At 36.9% G+C, this 14,792-nt stretch overlaps 1 protein-coding gene across 3 annotated transcripts in view; it reads right to left on the reverse strand.

Moving 5' to 3' along the window:
* ptprfa (protein tyrosine phosphatase receptor type Fa) overlaps positions 1-14,792 on the reverse strand; it is a 516,187-nt gene that overhangs the window by 205,234 nt on the left and 296,161 nt on the right. For all 3 annotated transcript variants that reach the window (XM_051711353.1, XM_051711352.1, XM_051711351.1), the window contains exons 8-11: positions 8,006-8,275; positions 3,793-4,374; positions 3,399-3,532; positions 1,810-1,954 (exon numbers count right to left, since the gene is read on the reverse strand). In XM_051711353.1, coding sequence (XP_051567313.1) covers positions 1,810-1,954; positions 3,399-3,532; positions 3,793-4,374; positions 8,006-8,275 — 1,131 coding nt within the window. The remainder of the gene's footprint in view (positions 1-1,809; positions 1,955-3,398; positions 3,533-3,792; positions 4,375-8,005; positions 8,276-14,792) is intronic.

Raw genomic sequence — 14,792 nt, forward strand, 5'->3', positions numbered from 1 at the left:
TTCTAGTATGTAATGCCCACTTTTTTACGATCGAATCAATTGATGGATAAAATCAAATCCCTCTCTACATTTTATTCTCATTGAATATCCAATATTTGTGTGCGATGTATTTCTTCTAATAGTATTGTGTTGTTAGCTTAGCAACATGCTAATGTCAAACTCTATTGGAACCCCTTGTTGAGTATCATTAAACATGTCCTGTTTAGCCAATATTTCTGTGCTTTGTATTTTTTTGCACATAGTATCATGATGTTAGCTTTGCAACATGCTAATGTCAAACTATTGGAATGCCTTGTGAGTTGAGTCTCATTAAAAATGTACTATTTTTCCCAATATTTGTTTGTACTATGATTTTATGCTTTTTATCATGTTGTTACCTTATCAAAATGCTAAAGTCAAACTCTATTGGAATCCCTTGTAAGTCAAGTCTCATAAAATATGTACTGTTTTTACCCAATATTTGTGAGAAATGTGTTCTTATCCTTATTGTGTCATTTTGTTAGCTTAGCAAAGTACTAACATCAATCTGTATTGAAATCAATTGAAAGTTTAACGTACTGTGCGCTATTTGTATGAAAAACAGAGTTTCTGCATTTATGGCATGTTCAAAATCAGTCAAGAGGTTCCATTTTAGTTAGGATGCTGACTTAGAATGCAGCTGCAAATAAAAGCAATAAACAGCAAGCGAGAAAGATTATAGAACAGAGCTAGAGAGACAGAGGGATTTCAGTCTTTTATGTCTTTGAGGACAGTGACTCTGTCGGATGCTGAGATGGAAAGAAAAAAACTGCTTTTATGGGAACGAAGCCATGGCTTAGATCAAACCTCTCAAAGCTGACACATCTAACAAATGGCAGTGAATAGCAGGAGCTCTCTCAGAGAAGCTGTCATAAAATTCTGAGCTTTAGTCCATATCTCCAGAGACGGAGGAAGATGAGGACAGAGATTAAGCTGTGCCGCCTGCGTCACTCTGACGCTGCTGAGAATACATATACAATCAGTGTGTGTCACACTCTACAGTCACTGATGCTCTAAACAGACTCTGAACAAACCTTCTGAGCTCTGGATGGTCACAATAGATGGTGTGATCTAGTGGAAATGTTGCAAAGTATGAAATGGACACCAGCACTGCTCTGGAAAACACAGGGTCTTTTGCAAGGCTAGATGTCTAGATAAATAACATTAAATAAACTTGTAATACATGTTAAAATTCAAATTCATGATAAAAATGTAAATGTAATAAAAAATAAAAAATAAAAATTGTAGCATTACTGTATAATGTTAGTCAAGGTTTCTTTTTACGTTTTTGATGACCATTTCCCACTCTCTCTCTGACCCTTGGAAGTTTTGTCACCATAAGTCTTCTATATGTTAATGATATATGTTATGATGGGAGGTCATATTTTAATTTAATTTCTAAATAGGCCATTTTTGCAGTTTCATTTCAATAAATGGTCTGGGTGAACTGGGGAGGAAGCTTTGAGCTGTAAACGTTTAGAGTATGTTTACATAGTACATAGAACTCTTATTTCAAAAGAGCAATATCCTATATTCCATGATATGGCACCTTAAAAATGATCAAAATTATTATCAAGTGGGTGACATAATGCCAAACTTCCCATAAAATGGACTGATATGGTGCAGTATGATTAATAAAACACTAATGGAATAGTTTGGAAATTTGGGATGGTCTACACACATACCTGATTAACAAGCTTCAGCAGAGAGATTAGGCTGGTATTGAGCTGTTAAGAGATGGTCAGAGTTTGAGATGTTCATAGTTTGAGTGAGAGAACAAGTCGTACTTACTTGACTGGGCAGTCCGGGCCTCGATGGGCTGTGTATACACCCCAAGTCCCATCTCAGAGCGAGCAGCCAGAGAAAACTTGTAGAGGGTGTCTGGCTTTAGGCCTTCAACAGTGTAAGAACCAGCCGGGTTAAAGGTCACCTGGTGCTATGAAGGATAAAAGATCAAGACACACAAATAGGCTGTGTTCAGAATAGAACACTACTGCATGTTGCACAGTAACTGTATACTGCCTAAAAAAAAAAGTATATTGATGTTCATTTGTGTTAGTGCATAATTTATAAACTACTGTTCACATACAGTATACAACTTGCAAAGTATTAAATGTATTAAAATATACAGAAATTGATAATAACCAAGATTAATAAATGCTATGCTATAATTATTATACATTGTTGGTTCATGTTTACCATTGCATTAACTAATGCAAATGGTAACTCTTTATTTTTAAGGGTCCACAATAATTCTAGTTGTGCATGAATAGGAAAGTAAATAATAATTAACTAAATGCATAGTAAGGCTATCTTAGCCATAATTTACAACCTACTTTTGTGGGGAAACTAATGTTATTAATGCTCAAGTATCCATTTATCAAGTTTACTAAGCAATAATAAGCCAGTAATTAAGGCTTATTGATATTTGCTTTACAGTTACAATTAAATTACTAATCTTTTCTATTAAAGACATCTTGACCCCCTATTCTAAAGTGAAAGTTTAACCTACTAAGTTATTGGTTTATTTTGCATTTATATGGTATTATTCAAGTTTTTTAAAACTTTATAAAGACAGTAATTATGACTAATTAGTATTGGTTTTAGTAAATTTTGACTAATTAATTGCTAAAATGTTAAAATAAAGACAATTAAACTCCCTGTTCCAAAATGACACATTTACTTGCAGATGTTATTAATTAGTTTGACATTGCTTAGGTGTTTACAGCATTTGCAGTAAACTCAAAAATGTTCAGAGTTTTATTGTAATTGAAACATGTGCAAAATAAACCAATACCTTGAGAAGGTTAAACTTACACTTTAGAATAGGGGGTCAAAATGAGATGTTTTATTAAGTTTAATTAAGTTGTAAATTATGGCTAAGATAGCCTTAGTCTACATTCACTTAAGTATGTATTACTTTCTTATTAATGCTTAACTAGTGCATTATTGTGGACCCTTAAAATAAAGTGTTACCATGCAAACATATACAAACTTACTGTAAATTGTCAGCAAAAAAAAAAAACAGTATTTTTTAGTAGAATTAATAAATGTTTCAAAAAGCAGTATGCTAGATTGTTGTCAGTTGACTTCATAATGATGCATTGATATTATTTCCGGTTCATTCATTACACTAGAAATGGATGGGAAGACAAATACATTGTGTTGTGAGGTACAGTATCTTAAGTTGTGTGCTTTTGGCCAACATAGTCAGTAATCAAGGCACTCAATGCATACAGAAAATTTGTTTACCAACATTTTGCATACATACTGCAGACTTCAAAAAGAGAAAAAGTAGTATGGTAGTATGCTCTTCCGCACAAATCCACCCACCCACATTGCAGTTTCAGTAGATATTTTTGCTGTTTTCAGATTTCTACCTTGTTTTCAGAGTTGGCCTCCCAGTATGTGAGCTCATATGTGGTGATCTGATCTTGGACGGGCCATAGCCATGACAGCATGATCTGAGTGTCGAGTTCTGCCTCTGCTTCAAAACCAGTTGGCTGGGCCGGGACTGTGGACAGAAATGCAGTGATGTCTTACCATTTATTTACAGTTCCCCTCAAGTTCACACAGGTTTCCTGGCAGAGTAACCACAAGTGTAGTACATCACATTAATTATGGACACGTTCCACAAACGTATATTTTATTATTATTTTGTTTTTTTAGATATCAGCCCAACAATGTTTAAAATGTTTAGCATTTTAAGTGTGGCTTAGGTGTCCAAATACTTTTTGTAGCCACTGAACTTATCCATAAAATCACCCAGCTCACCTCCTTGCTGTGTTTTAACCTGCAGTAAGTCTGATGGTGGGCCGTCTCCCACAGAGGTGAAGGCCAGCACGCGGAGACCGTATGTGATGTCCGGCACCAGGCCGGATATGGTGGTCAGGCTGCTGTCCTCTGTGTTGTGTTTCTGCCAGGTGCTGAGCAGCAAGTGAAGATCAGATGTGTAGTACACTCGATATCCTCGTATCTGACCGTTGGGCTCCTCTGGAGGTTCCCACTGGACCAACATGGTAGTGGCGCTCAGCATACGTGCCTGAACCCGTAAGGGAGGAGAGGAGGGGGCCTGTTCACTGGTCCGTGTCTCCACCATACCGCTGGGCGGCCCGCGACCAATGTTATTGACTGCCATGATGCAGAATTCATACTCCGAGTAAGGGCTCAAGCCGCCGATGCTGTAGCGAGTGGAGGCCACTCCGTCAACCTCCTGGAAACCGTTGTCTGAGACTTTGGCCCGGTACTGAATCACATAGTATGATACGGGTTCAGGGTTACCGGAATCCCACGTTAGAGTCACGCTGGTGGCGGTGGTTTCCGTGACAATCAGAGAGGTGGGAGGACGGGGCAAAGCTTAGAAAGTGCAAAGAGACAAAAAGATAAACAAATGTGTATGGGCCTTTGGAGCAATTTGGAGTCAAATGTTTCCCTCCATTTTTGGATATAAGTAAATGTTCATTAGTGAAAATTGTGTTTGATCTTCAACTTTGTCCAAGACTATAATACTATAATAGTTTCAATAGTGGAAAATTGACTTTTCTGGCATGCTAACATTTGCCAACTAAAGGCAAATAAATTATATATATGCAACAGATTTCCTTTTTTTGCAGGGCATTTATGTGGCAATGACCTGGCATTTGACATTTCCAAACTGCAGATAAAATGTAGGAAAATGTGTTTTTCCTTAATGGTAATAGCTGTTATTACCATTATTCTGTCGCTGTATCTTTTACAAGTACGGTCAGGTCGTCCTGTTTTCACAGGCGAGCAGAAAAGTGCCAAAATTGTAATAAAATTGTTTCTGAAAATGACTCTTAACAACTTCAGTGGTATATGCGATTGGACAGCTGTCAGAGTCCAAATAAATCAGCTTGAATAAGCAGCAGCAGTGTGGAAAAGGATAGAAAAATACACCAAAACCTGTGATCGTGTGCTAAAATGACCGTTGGCCATCAATTTCCAGAACATATGATATTAATCTCAGCTAACATGATAATGCTTGATGTAAAATAGTAGAGCAGAGTAGAGAATACGAGAAAAGAGCCACCGTAATGCCAGATATACTCAGAAGATATACAACAATTATTTGCTTTGCTTTAATCAATGCTAATTAACTCAACTCACTTTGACTGAATTGAGCTCTAGATTCTTTAAACACTTTCCTGGATACATCAATAAACACTTGCTGTTTCACTCACCAGTGAAGTTCAGAATAGCACAGATTAGTATACATTTACAAAGTATGTAAACTAGATTTTTACATTAGCAAGCACCACTATAAAGATAAATAGAAAGCTATAGAGTGCAGTCGGCTTGTGGATTTGACAGAAGAATGGTACTGAGTGTATGGTCTCTCTCATGCTAGCGTTTAACATGATAAATTTGGGATAATTAAATGCTTTAAATTAATTCTATATTGTGAGGCAGGCTTAAAAATAATCCTTGATGATTTGGAGCTCAGAGAGTTTGTTCACGCTGTTGAGGCAGAAAAGAGGAGGAGATTGATCTTTCAGCTCCGATGAAACATTGATGAGGTGACAGCATGCACTGTCTGTATGGGAATCCCCAGTGTGTTATTGATGAGACTTCTCTCTCAAAATGTATAGGCTCAGTGTCCAATCTGATAAGAGCAACTTTGTTTATTACTGTCTAGATAATCACACACTTTAAATACACAACTGATATCAGACTGTTTGCTGTAGAGTGACGGATCAGTTAAAAGAGAAATTAAAAATAACTTCATCCTTTAAACTAATGCTTCTGAGCAGCCACAAGTGTAGAAATACTGTTTTGTACTGTACTTAGTAGAGACTTAGTTTTATATATATATATATATATTGCTGTATTAAGTATAAATGTTTGTGTTGACCTCACTACATTTTAAAATTAATATTTTAATTCTGACACATCACTTCTTTTGCGACTGCAAAGCTGCACAATTGGCTCTGTGAAAGCAATGTCTGATTAACAAACAAACTGTTCTTGGTCTATTTCAATGATTTGGTCTAACCAGCTTGTGAATCAGTCTAAATTGAAATCAATTTGTTATTGGTCTCAATCGGACAGAAAAGTCACCTACTTACTAATTCGGTTGGAGCAGTTCTCCACCTAACAACAACTCACTCACCGAATCTGTCGGAACAGTTCTTAACAACTCTTTCACTAACTGAATTGGTCTGAAAAGTTCTTGTGTTAATAACTCACTCACTCACTGAATCAGTCAGGGGTGCGTTTCCCAAAAGCATCCTTAGCCAACTATGGTCGTAAGTTCCATCGTTACCAACACAGTTCAACAATTTGGTGTTTCCCGAAACCCGTAGTTCGAACGAACATTCGCAAACAGCATCGCAAAGTTGTGTGGTTGGTACTACAGCTCTTTACCTGTGGTTAGAAGCATAGTTCCTTGTTAGTTTGCTTTGTGGACATCATTTGACTTCGCTGAGGCTTCTGTATCATTATTCCATATATATATTTCATTCAGCCAAGACTTTGATCACGTTTACATACATAAAAAAAAAAAAAAAAAAAAAAAACGTAAATTAAACATGAATGCAGCCACTTAAGGGATCAAGGCTGTTAAGAGAAAGCGCTTTAACACAAGCGTTTTTTGTTGGCGAACACGACTTCTGTGTCCATGTTAACGCACAAGTGTTCCAAACGGGATAAATCAGCCTCTGAAGGGTGGGAGAACAATCATAATAGATAGCTTCAAAATCAATTTTCAATAAAAATTGCTTAAAAAGTTAATTCTTAATAACCCCACATCTTTCAGCCCTCCATTGCTGTCACGGTGGATAGTAAAGACTTTGAAGGGAATAGGGCATAGGGATGATCTCTACTGAATAGAATGTGCCCATTTGAACAGTGCGCATGTGCATTTGTGCTCAAGCGTGTCGGGGGAACCCCGAAGTCTGATGTCGAGAGAAACACATCTATTGCATCGCAATGCATCTGTCTCATTACGGTGTATGCAGATTTCCTGTCTTCAGCACCTTTCTCACGTTAAACATCTTTCTGGTGTAATTGTAAATGAGCTATTATAGTTAATTTTTCCCATAAGTTTTTACTCCACCCCCTGCATAACATCATTAATGACACTTCTATGTTGTTGACCCAACGTGGTTCGAAATTATGGATGTGCGACATAGTTACTATGGTTTCGGGAAACAGTCGTGACTAGCTAGTTAATTTCTCCAACGATGCATCTTACTATGGTGGTAAAGCAGTGAGTTATGTCTTTGTTTGGGAAACACACCCCAGAACAGTTCTTGAATTAACAACTCATTGTTGTTACTCATTTACACATTGAATTGGTTGTAACGATTCCTGAGATTACAACTCACTCACTCAATCTGTCAGAACAGTTCTTGATTTTATAACTCATATACTCACTGAATCGGTCAGAAATGTTCTTAAATTAACAACTCACTTACTCACTGAATCAGTCTGAATGACTCCTGAGTTAACAACTCACTCACTAACTCACTGAATTGGTCAGTAAAAAGTTCATAAATCAACAACTCATTTACTCACTGAATCGGTTGGAAGGATTCCTGAGTAAATAATTTGTCCACTGACTAAATTGTTCCAAATTAATAACTCACTGAATTGGTCGAAACAGTTCTTAAGTTAATAACTCACTACACACTCACTGAATCAATGAATAAGCCACATATACCAACAAAGACTCTCCACCATTCAAATAGGTTGCCATTCATTATGCTATTTACTTGTACTTTTGATATATTTAAGTGCAATTTCAGTTACTTTAAAACTTTTACTTGAGTATTTCTCACATGGGTTATTTTAGTGACACTTTTTATAATTTTTTTATTATACTCAAATATGACTATTAGGTACTTTAACTCTTCAAGCAACACTCTCCACTTAATAAAGTCACATCTGGAGCTGAAAAGTACAAGCATAAAGTATATCATGGTATCAACAGGTTCTTGTGTAAGATCTGAGGATAGAGGTCTCTTACCTTTGACTGTGATCTGAGCTGTGGTGTCGATCATACCCAGAGAGGAAATAGCCACACAAGTGTAGTTCGCTGACTGTTGAATGTTGGTGAGCTCCAACACGTTTCGGCCAATCGGCATCTCCTCTTCCTTGGTTAGTTCTACATCTCCTGTCATCCACTTGACGTAGGGCATAGGGGCACCCACCGCCACACAGGTGAGGTTAACACTGCCACCTGGCATCACCTCGTGGTTGGTGGGCGGAATTGAGAAACGTGGTGGAACTCGCCGGACTGTTGGAGGAGTGCAGCTAATGTTAACAAAATACAGATGAGAGAAACAGAAAATATGTTTCTATGCTGAGTCAGGCACGGCTCTGGCTCTGGGGTCTTTGTGCAAGTTATTGTGATTGTTTTGTAAATATAAGAGATTTAAGATTTGAATTAGTTTTCTGAACATCTCACTGAAATGCAAAACTAACTAAATGAAGTGCTAATCTACAAAACATGCTATGTATTAATGTCGTTTCTTTTTCTTTTTTTTTTCTTTTCTTTTTTTACATTGAAGTCCCTGTCACAATGTCTTTAAGACTGACAGACACTCGGGAACTCAGAAAGGAGGAAGACAGGTAAACGTCACTTCACAGATCTGAACTTTGACTCTTATTATTGTGATTGTCAGCTCTGCTGTCCAATCAGTTTCATAGATACAGGCAGACCACCATCTCCTGCCCCTTGTTTGTTCATTAATCAAATATTTTATCTAAATGTATAATGCTTCCAGCCATTAATGACACTTTAAAACACGTTTTCCAATGTCAAAAATCCATTCCACAGGATTCTACAGATTTTCGACTTTATGGACTAAACTAAACTAAAGTAGATGAAGAACAGCATCGTACTGTGGTAGAAGTGTATGATTGTCACTTTAAAGGTCTTTATTTTGTGTTCCGTTGAAGCCAAACCATCATGTTTCAGTTGTCCAGTGAATGCACAGCAGATGCACTGTGTTTCTGTTAATAAATGCCATTTTCTCACAGACTTTATGGGCACGGATAAACAAGTCTCACTTCCAAATCTGAACATTACCTGTTAATTTCCTTGTCATTACCTGCTCTTTTCCAGACAGAGGAAATTACTGAGTGAATAAATTTGCTCAGTATTTAATTGCCTTGAATGCATTTTTGGAAAGTAGAGTGCTAGCTATCCAAATAACTCTATAAATATGTTCCAGTCATCCGTCTCTTTCTTAAATGTGCTATTTGGATACACTTATCTATTTCTGCATTGTCAGTGGCATCTAACTGTGTGTTCAGAGCAGCGAGTTAGCAATGCTGTGTCACTAATCTTTAACAAACTGTATGGTTAAAAAAAAAAAAAAAAAAAAAAAAAAAATGCATACTCAGAAACTGTCCATACCACTAGGCTATATCTAAACCAGATGTGACTAAGGCTGGGGAAAAAAAATTATTCTGTTACAAATTGCGATTCTTGAGCCAAATAAATTTAAAATCGTCTCCCTGATGAAAAATAGATTTTTTTATTTAATCATTTAAAAAAAAAAATAGAAAATACATGCTTATCTTAATGCTACAATGATTAATAGATAAATATAGGAAGCTATATTTGTGCAGAGTTCCACATTAACAACGTTTTCTCACTGAGACGTTTTGTCTCTTTAATTCTTTACATTTAGTCCTTTAATGCACAGCTGCTACAGCCATCAAGTGCTGTTTGTTCACTGTCGGATGTCAAAATCCTCTGCTGTGATCAATGTTCCTGTTATTATGCATAATCCAAATGTTTATTTGAGATGTTGTGGAGAGTATTTTTCGGGAGTCATTCTGCAGATTCTGTCTGACACTACTTCAGTAAATAGTTTAGCTGTAAAAAGGCTTATCAAACTGTTGGATGCCGTGAACTACATATCGCGCCCTCCACAACACTTATAATCTAACAGCCAGGGTATTCACGCGCAGTGGTGGGTAATTTCGAAAATGTACCTGCCACTGTCGACAAGAAATGCCACTAGACACAAAGACGCGTGCTTGACGAAACACACCTGATTATATTCTGAAGAACAGATGAAAGAAGTCCCGCGATGCACGTGTCTGATTTGCTTTTATGTTCAGAAGTTCATTTGCGCTTTGAAGAGCTGCAAACGTCTGGCAAACATTGGCTGTGAATCAAAACCTCATTTGCATGTGAAAATAACGAGCGGCAAATTTGCGGCTAGTTTTGATTTTTTGTAAGGGTGAGACATGTAAATGAGCAATCACAGTTCTTTTTGTTATTAGGTGCCATCATGTTGCTACAATAATAGAATGGTGTGCAATAACTTGTTTAAACAGTCCGCATATCTGAGCCGCGACAGACGCGCAGAAGATCCTCATGTTAAAATGCTCACGTTTTTCACTCTTCATCTCTCTCCTCAATGGTTTCTCTCCCTGTAACTATCTTGTCTAATGATAAAAAGGCAAAAATCAATAAAACTGATATCATATACCATCTGAAAATATGCAGCTATCTCATTTAAACAGGTGTAAATTTTCAACCTCACAAAACTTTCTGTGGAACGCTCATATTTCTTCCTCTAAAGCAGGGGTTCGTCAGCCACAAGCGGCTCTTTGTTCAAAATCATTGGCTCGCCGGGTGTCTCACCATTCACCAACACATGATCGTTTGAAATTTTCTAGATATAATTTTCCTGCAGAAAGTGTGGGTGTGATTGCAAAGCTCGAAGTCAATGACACTGTTTGTCTTCCCGACCCCTGCTCTAAAGCATGTATTCTATCAGCCTCTTTTCAACAGTTCCCTGTGACTTTTAAATTCACAGGGAACTGTTGAAAAGAGGCTGATAGAATACATGCTTTAGAGCAGGGGTCGGGAACCTTTTTTCACTGAGGAGACAATTTTTTAATGTTTGGTTGATGCATTTTTTCGAAAGAGCCATAGCACAAACTAATAATTTGCAAATATGCAGATATCTCATTTAAACAGATGTAATTCACAAACATCACTAAAATCCAGCGTTTTCTTCCAGTTGAGTACTCATATAATATCTTCCATTTGAAGTGCGTATTCTGTCAGTATGGATCAAAACTCAGTTCCTCTGATTTAAGAATGTTAAATGACGGTCACTCCGTGACATTCCAAGCATGCGATTCAGGCTGTGTAAGATGAAAGTTGTCAGTAGATTGCTGCTCATGCTGGATCCGCACTAGCGCATGAGAGCAACTTCAAAATAAAAGCGCTTCATATGCGCTATAAGTAAATGTCATATTCACTGTGCAAAGAAATGTACAATTAGTTTGATCCCATCTTTTGTGAGAAAATGCGATTGCTAATATGCATATGCCATCCGTGGTTGCTGGACTACTGTGTGCACTGTTATTTCCTAATATATTAACAATTTATTTATGTTCAAATAAATTACTAAACAGAAATCAAATGAAACTGCTATTTACCGTTTAAAGCACAATCATTTTTTTTTTTAAAGATTAAACTTTAAAGATTTTAAAGTTAAAGATTTGTTTGAAATTTTGAGTATATATTGTTCTAAATAAGAGTTTATTCATTTATATGTTATTTATTATTTTAAATTGTGTGGTATATCGGCTTTATATCAGCCTATCAGCCATGCTGCTCTCTGGATATCGGCATCGGTCATTAAAAAACACATATCGTCGACCACTAATATATAGTATATTTTTATTTGTTGAATACAAATGGACATTATGCAGCCTTATACATGGGTTCCTTTGCACTAACTAGTCGCCTAGCTCAGACAACGCACTGACTGGTCCATTGGTAGTTTTAAATTGATAGTTTTGCACACCCCTACCTTTTAACTGCAAATTATTTATTACAGAGTTTCAGGCACAACTGTTCTTCAATAGACACTTCTTTCTGAGAAAAAGGACTTACCCAAGTTTCTTTTTATGAAGTTTTTATATCAAAACATCTAATTGCAATACTTATATCGAAATGGCTAGGAAATATCATTGTAATATCGAATCAGGAGGTCTGTGGCAATTTTCAGCCCAAGTTTCCAGCGTCAAGTAATTTGTCTGTCCTCACTGAAAGTGAAATACTGATTGAAGCAAGAAAATGTCAGCTAATCAAAATATATTTCATGTTTCATACACAAAATTTTTAAGCTTAGCGTCCATTGGCTTAGAACCTCAGCATACAACCAAGACATTTTGTTCTTAACTATAAAATGTTAGGCCACGTCCATACTAATACTTTTACAGTTGAAAACTTGGTTTTCTAATGTCATAGTTTTCCAAGTATGTAGTACTAAGAGAGCATTTTTGAAAGTCTACAAGTTGAAAAGTCAAAGTTGAATGTCTTGGGAAATGTAATAAGAACATTGGATAGCTCTTTCATCATATCTCTTTTCATGTTTATGTACTTGAAAAGCAGCTGGATTTTACTTAGCAACAAAGAAAACAATTGTGCCTTTTTTGCACATATTGCAGATATACTCTGAGAAGTGGAACATTTTTGGGAAGCTCTTTTTTGATTTCTCCCCTGAGTGCAGTTGAGGCGCTTGCTTTTACAAACAAGCCTACAGTGTTGCTCTACATTCCTTTTAACTAATAAAAATAAAAAGACTTTTATTCTGACCTTTTCTGTAATTAGGATATAGTGTTGAAGTTCAGGTACCCAAATCAAAATTTATTGGGTGTGCTTCACTCAAGTCAGGTAAATATTGAGAAAATAGGGCTTGTTTTGTGATCTGTACTGGCCGTGGCCAAGGGCAGCTCGACTGAGTGTCATTATTGAGAGATCATCACAAAGATTGGACCTTTGGGATTGAGTTTGTTAGCTGGGCAGGAAGGCCTGCAGGTGTAAAGTTATCCATGTTAGTCACTGTATATAGAGTGGATGCTGTAACCCATGGACATGAGGGATGGTTACGACATGATGGCGAGAGTTTCGCTCAGTTAGAGGTTAAGAAAGTTTGAGAAGTCTCTGCTGGCTACTAAAGACAGACCGGCATGAGTGAGTGATGCCAGTAGCTGCGGTGGTGAGGTTAGAGAATGGAACTGACTTTAGTCACCGATCTCATGAGAAGTATTGCTGCGAGTGTTAACAGAGCAATGAAAGCTTGCAGTTAGACATGCAGACAAACAGATGCATGCGATTTGGAGAGAAAGAAAAAGAGAGATATTTCAGCTGCAGGCTTCTGATTGGGAGGATTGGTGCAGAATTTGGAGGTAGCTGGCATGGATTTAATAAAGAAGTGATCTCACACACATACACACACACACACACACACACACATACAAAGATATTTGCAAGCACTTCAATAGCCATGCAAGCATGAAGCAGAGAAGCACATTGGTTACATCAGCAAAAGTCAACAGAGCATGCATGTGTGACCAAAAGACTAAAAAAAAAAAAAAAATCCAAACAAATAAATAAAATAACGTACAAATTAGTGCAAAGAATCCAATTTCAGCTTTTATCTGATCAATGAAAAAAGCATGATTACATTTCTCTCTGAAGCAATCTGTGATCAGAGAGCGATTCCACAGCAAGGGAAGCAAAACAAGTGTTGAAGCTGCCAATATTTCTGCTTTCAGGGCTAGAGACTTCATTCAAATGATTTCTGGAGCTTCCGAGTTCTTGTAACATGTTATAAATGTTCTGGTCTAATATAAAAAACTAGTTAACATTTGAGCAGTACTTTACATACCCATTCAAACAAAAGCCCTATTAAAACACTGGAGAGTAAACAAGTCAAAAAGGAAAAGCCCAAAACGAACACTCAGCAAGCGGCAAATGCGAGTAAAAATGTAATAAATCTTCCTCGTAAATGGGCTTGAACTTTATATGGAACTACGTGACTGTGGCAATATTTGAGCAAAATTATATTACGTGGTTCATTACACATATCATGGTAGTTCCGGAGTGAATTGCACACTGTGTGGAGCTAAAATAGAGTTAAATGCTCTCCCAAACAGATTTTCAAGGTTAATGCTCTATCAAGGTTTTTATCAACAAAACCTACCTCCCTACCCAGAACCTTAAAAGAATATTCCAGGTTCAGTACAAGTTAAGCTCAATCGACAGCATTTGTGACATAATGTTGATTACCACAAAAATGTATTTTGGCCACGTACACACTACAAAGTTTCGGGAGTGACAACCGCATTTAAATGTGGGAGTGAATCAATAAAAATAATGCAAAGTACTGTTTCATGGCTAATTAGAAATATTTATGGATGGTTAATTCTCCCAATATAGCCATCATTAGCAAGAGTGGTAAATAATTAATGTTGGACCTTGTGTGAACTCTTTCGACTGATGGAGACATGAGTGCGTGCTCTCTAAAATTGACAAGAGAAGTCAAATATGCATACTACCAAGATTCTGGAATGTCTCATTTGTGCTGTGTAGGTGCCAATGTAAAAGACTGCAAGACAAGAGAGCTGAAGGTAACACACCTGAGGCTACAGAGATACAGCATAGAGTTGGGAGTGGCGGGCAAAAACCTGGGACATGTTAACCCATTCCTGTCCCTATTATACATTTAAAAAATAAAGGTTCTTCAATGGTCCTTTGTAACACATCAGATTTCGAAAATAACCCTTATCTTATCAAGAACCATTTTTTGACTACATAGGGTTTCTGAGTTGGCAATGTGGTTCTTTGAAAGTTCTTGATTTTAAATATTAGGTTCTTCAGATATATGTTTTGGTTTCTGGGTTATTTAAAGTACCATGACATAGATGGTTTCCTAAATAAGAGTAAAACTGTGAATTTATAAAATCAAAAGAAAGAAAAAAAAAGAAGCCTA

The sequence above is a fragment of the Myxocyprinus asiaticus genome, chromosome 12, assembly GCF_019703515.2.
Source record: "Myxocyprinus asiaticus isolate MX2 ecotype Aquarium Trade chromosome 12, UBuf_Myxa_2, whole genome shotgun sequence".
Classification (NCBI taxonomy): Eukaryota; Metazoa; Chordata; class Actinopteri; order Cypriniformes; family Catostomidae; genus Myxocyprinus; species Myxocyprinus asiaticus.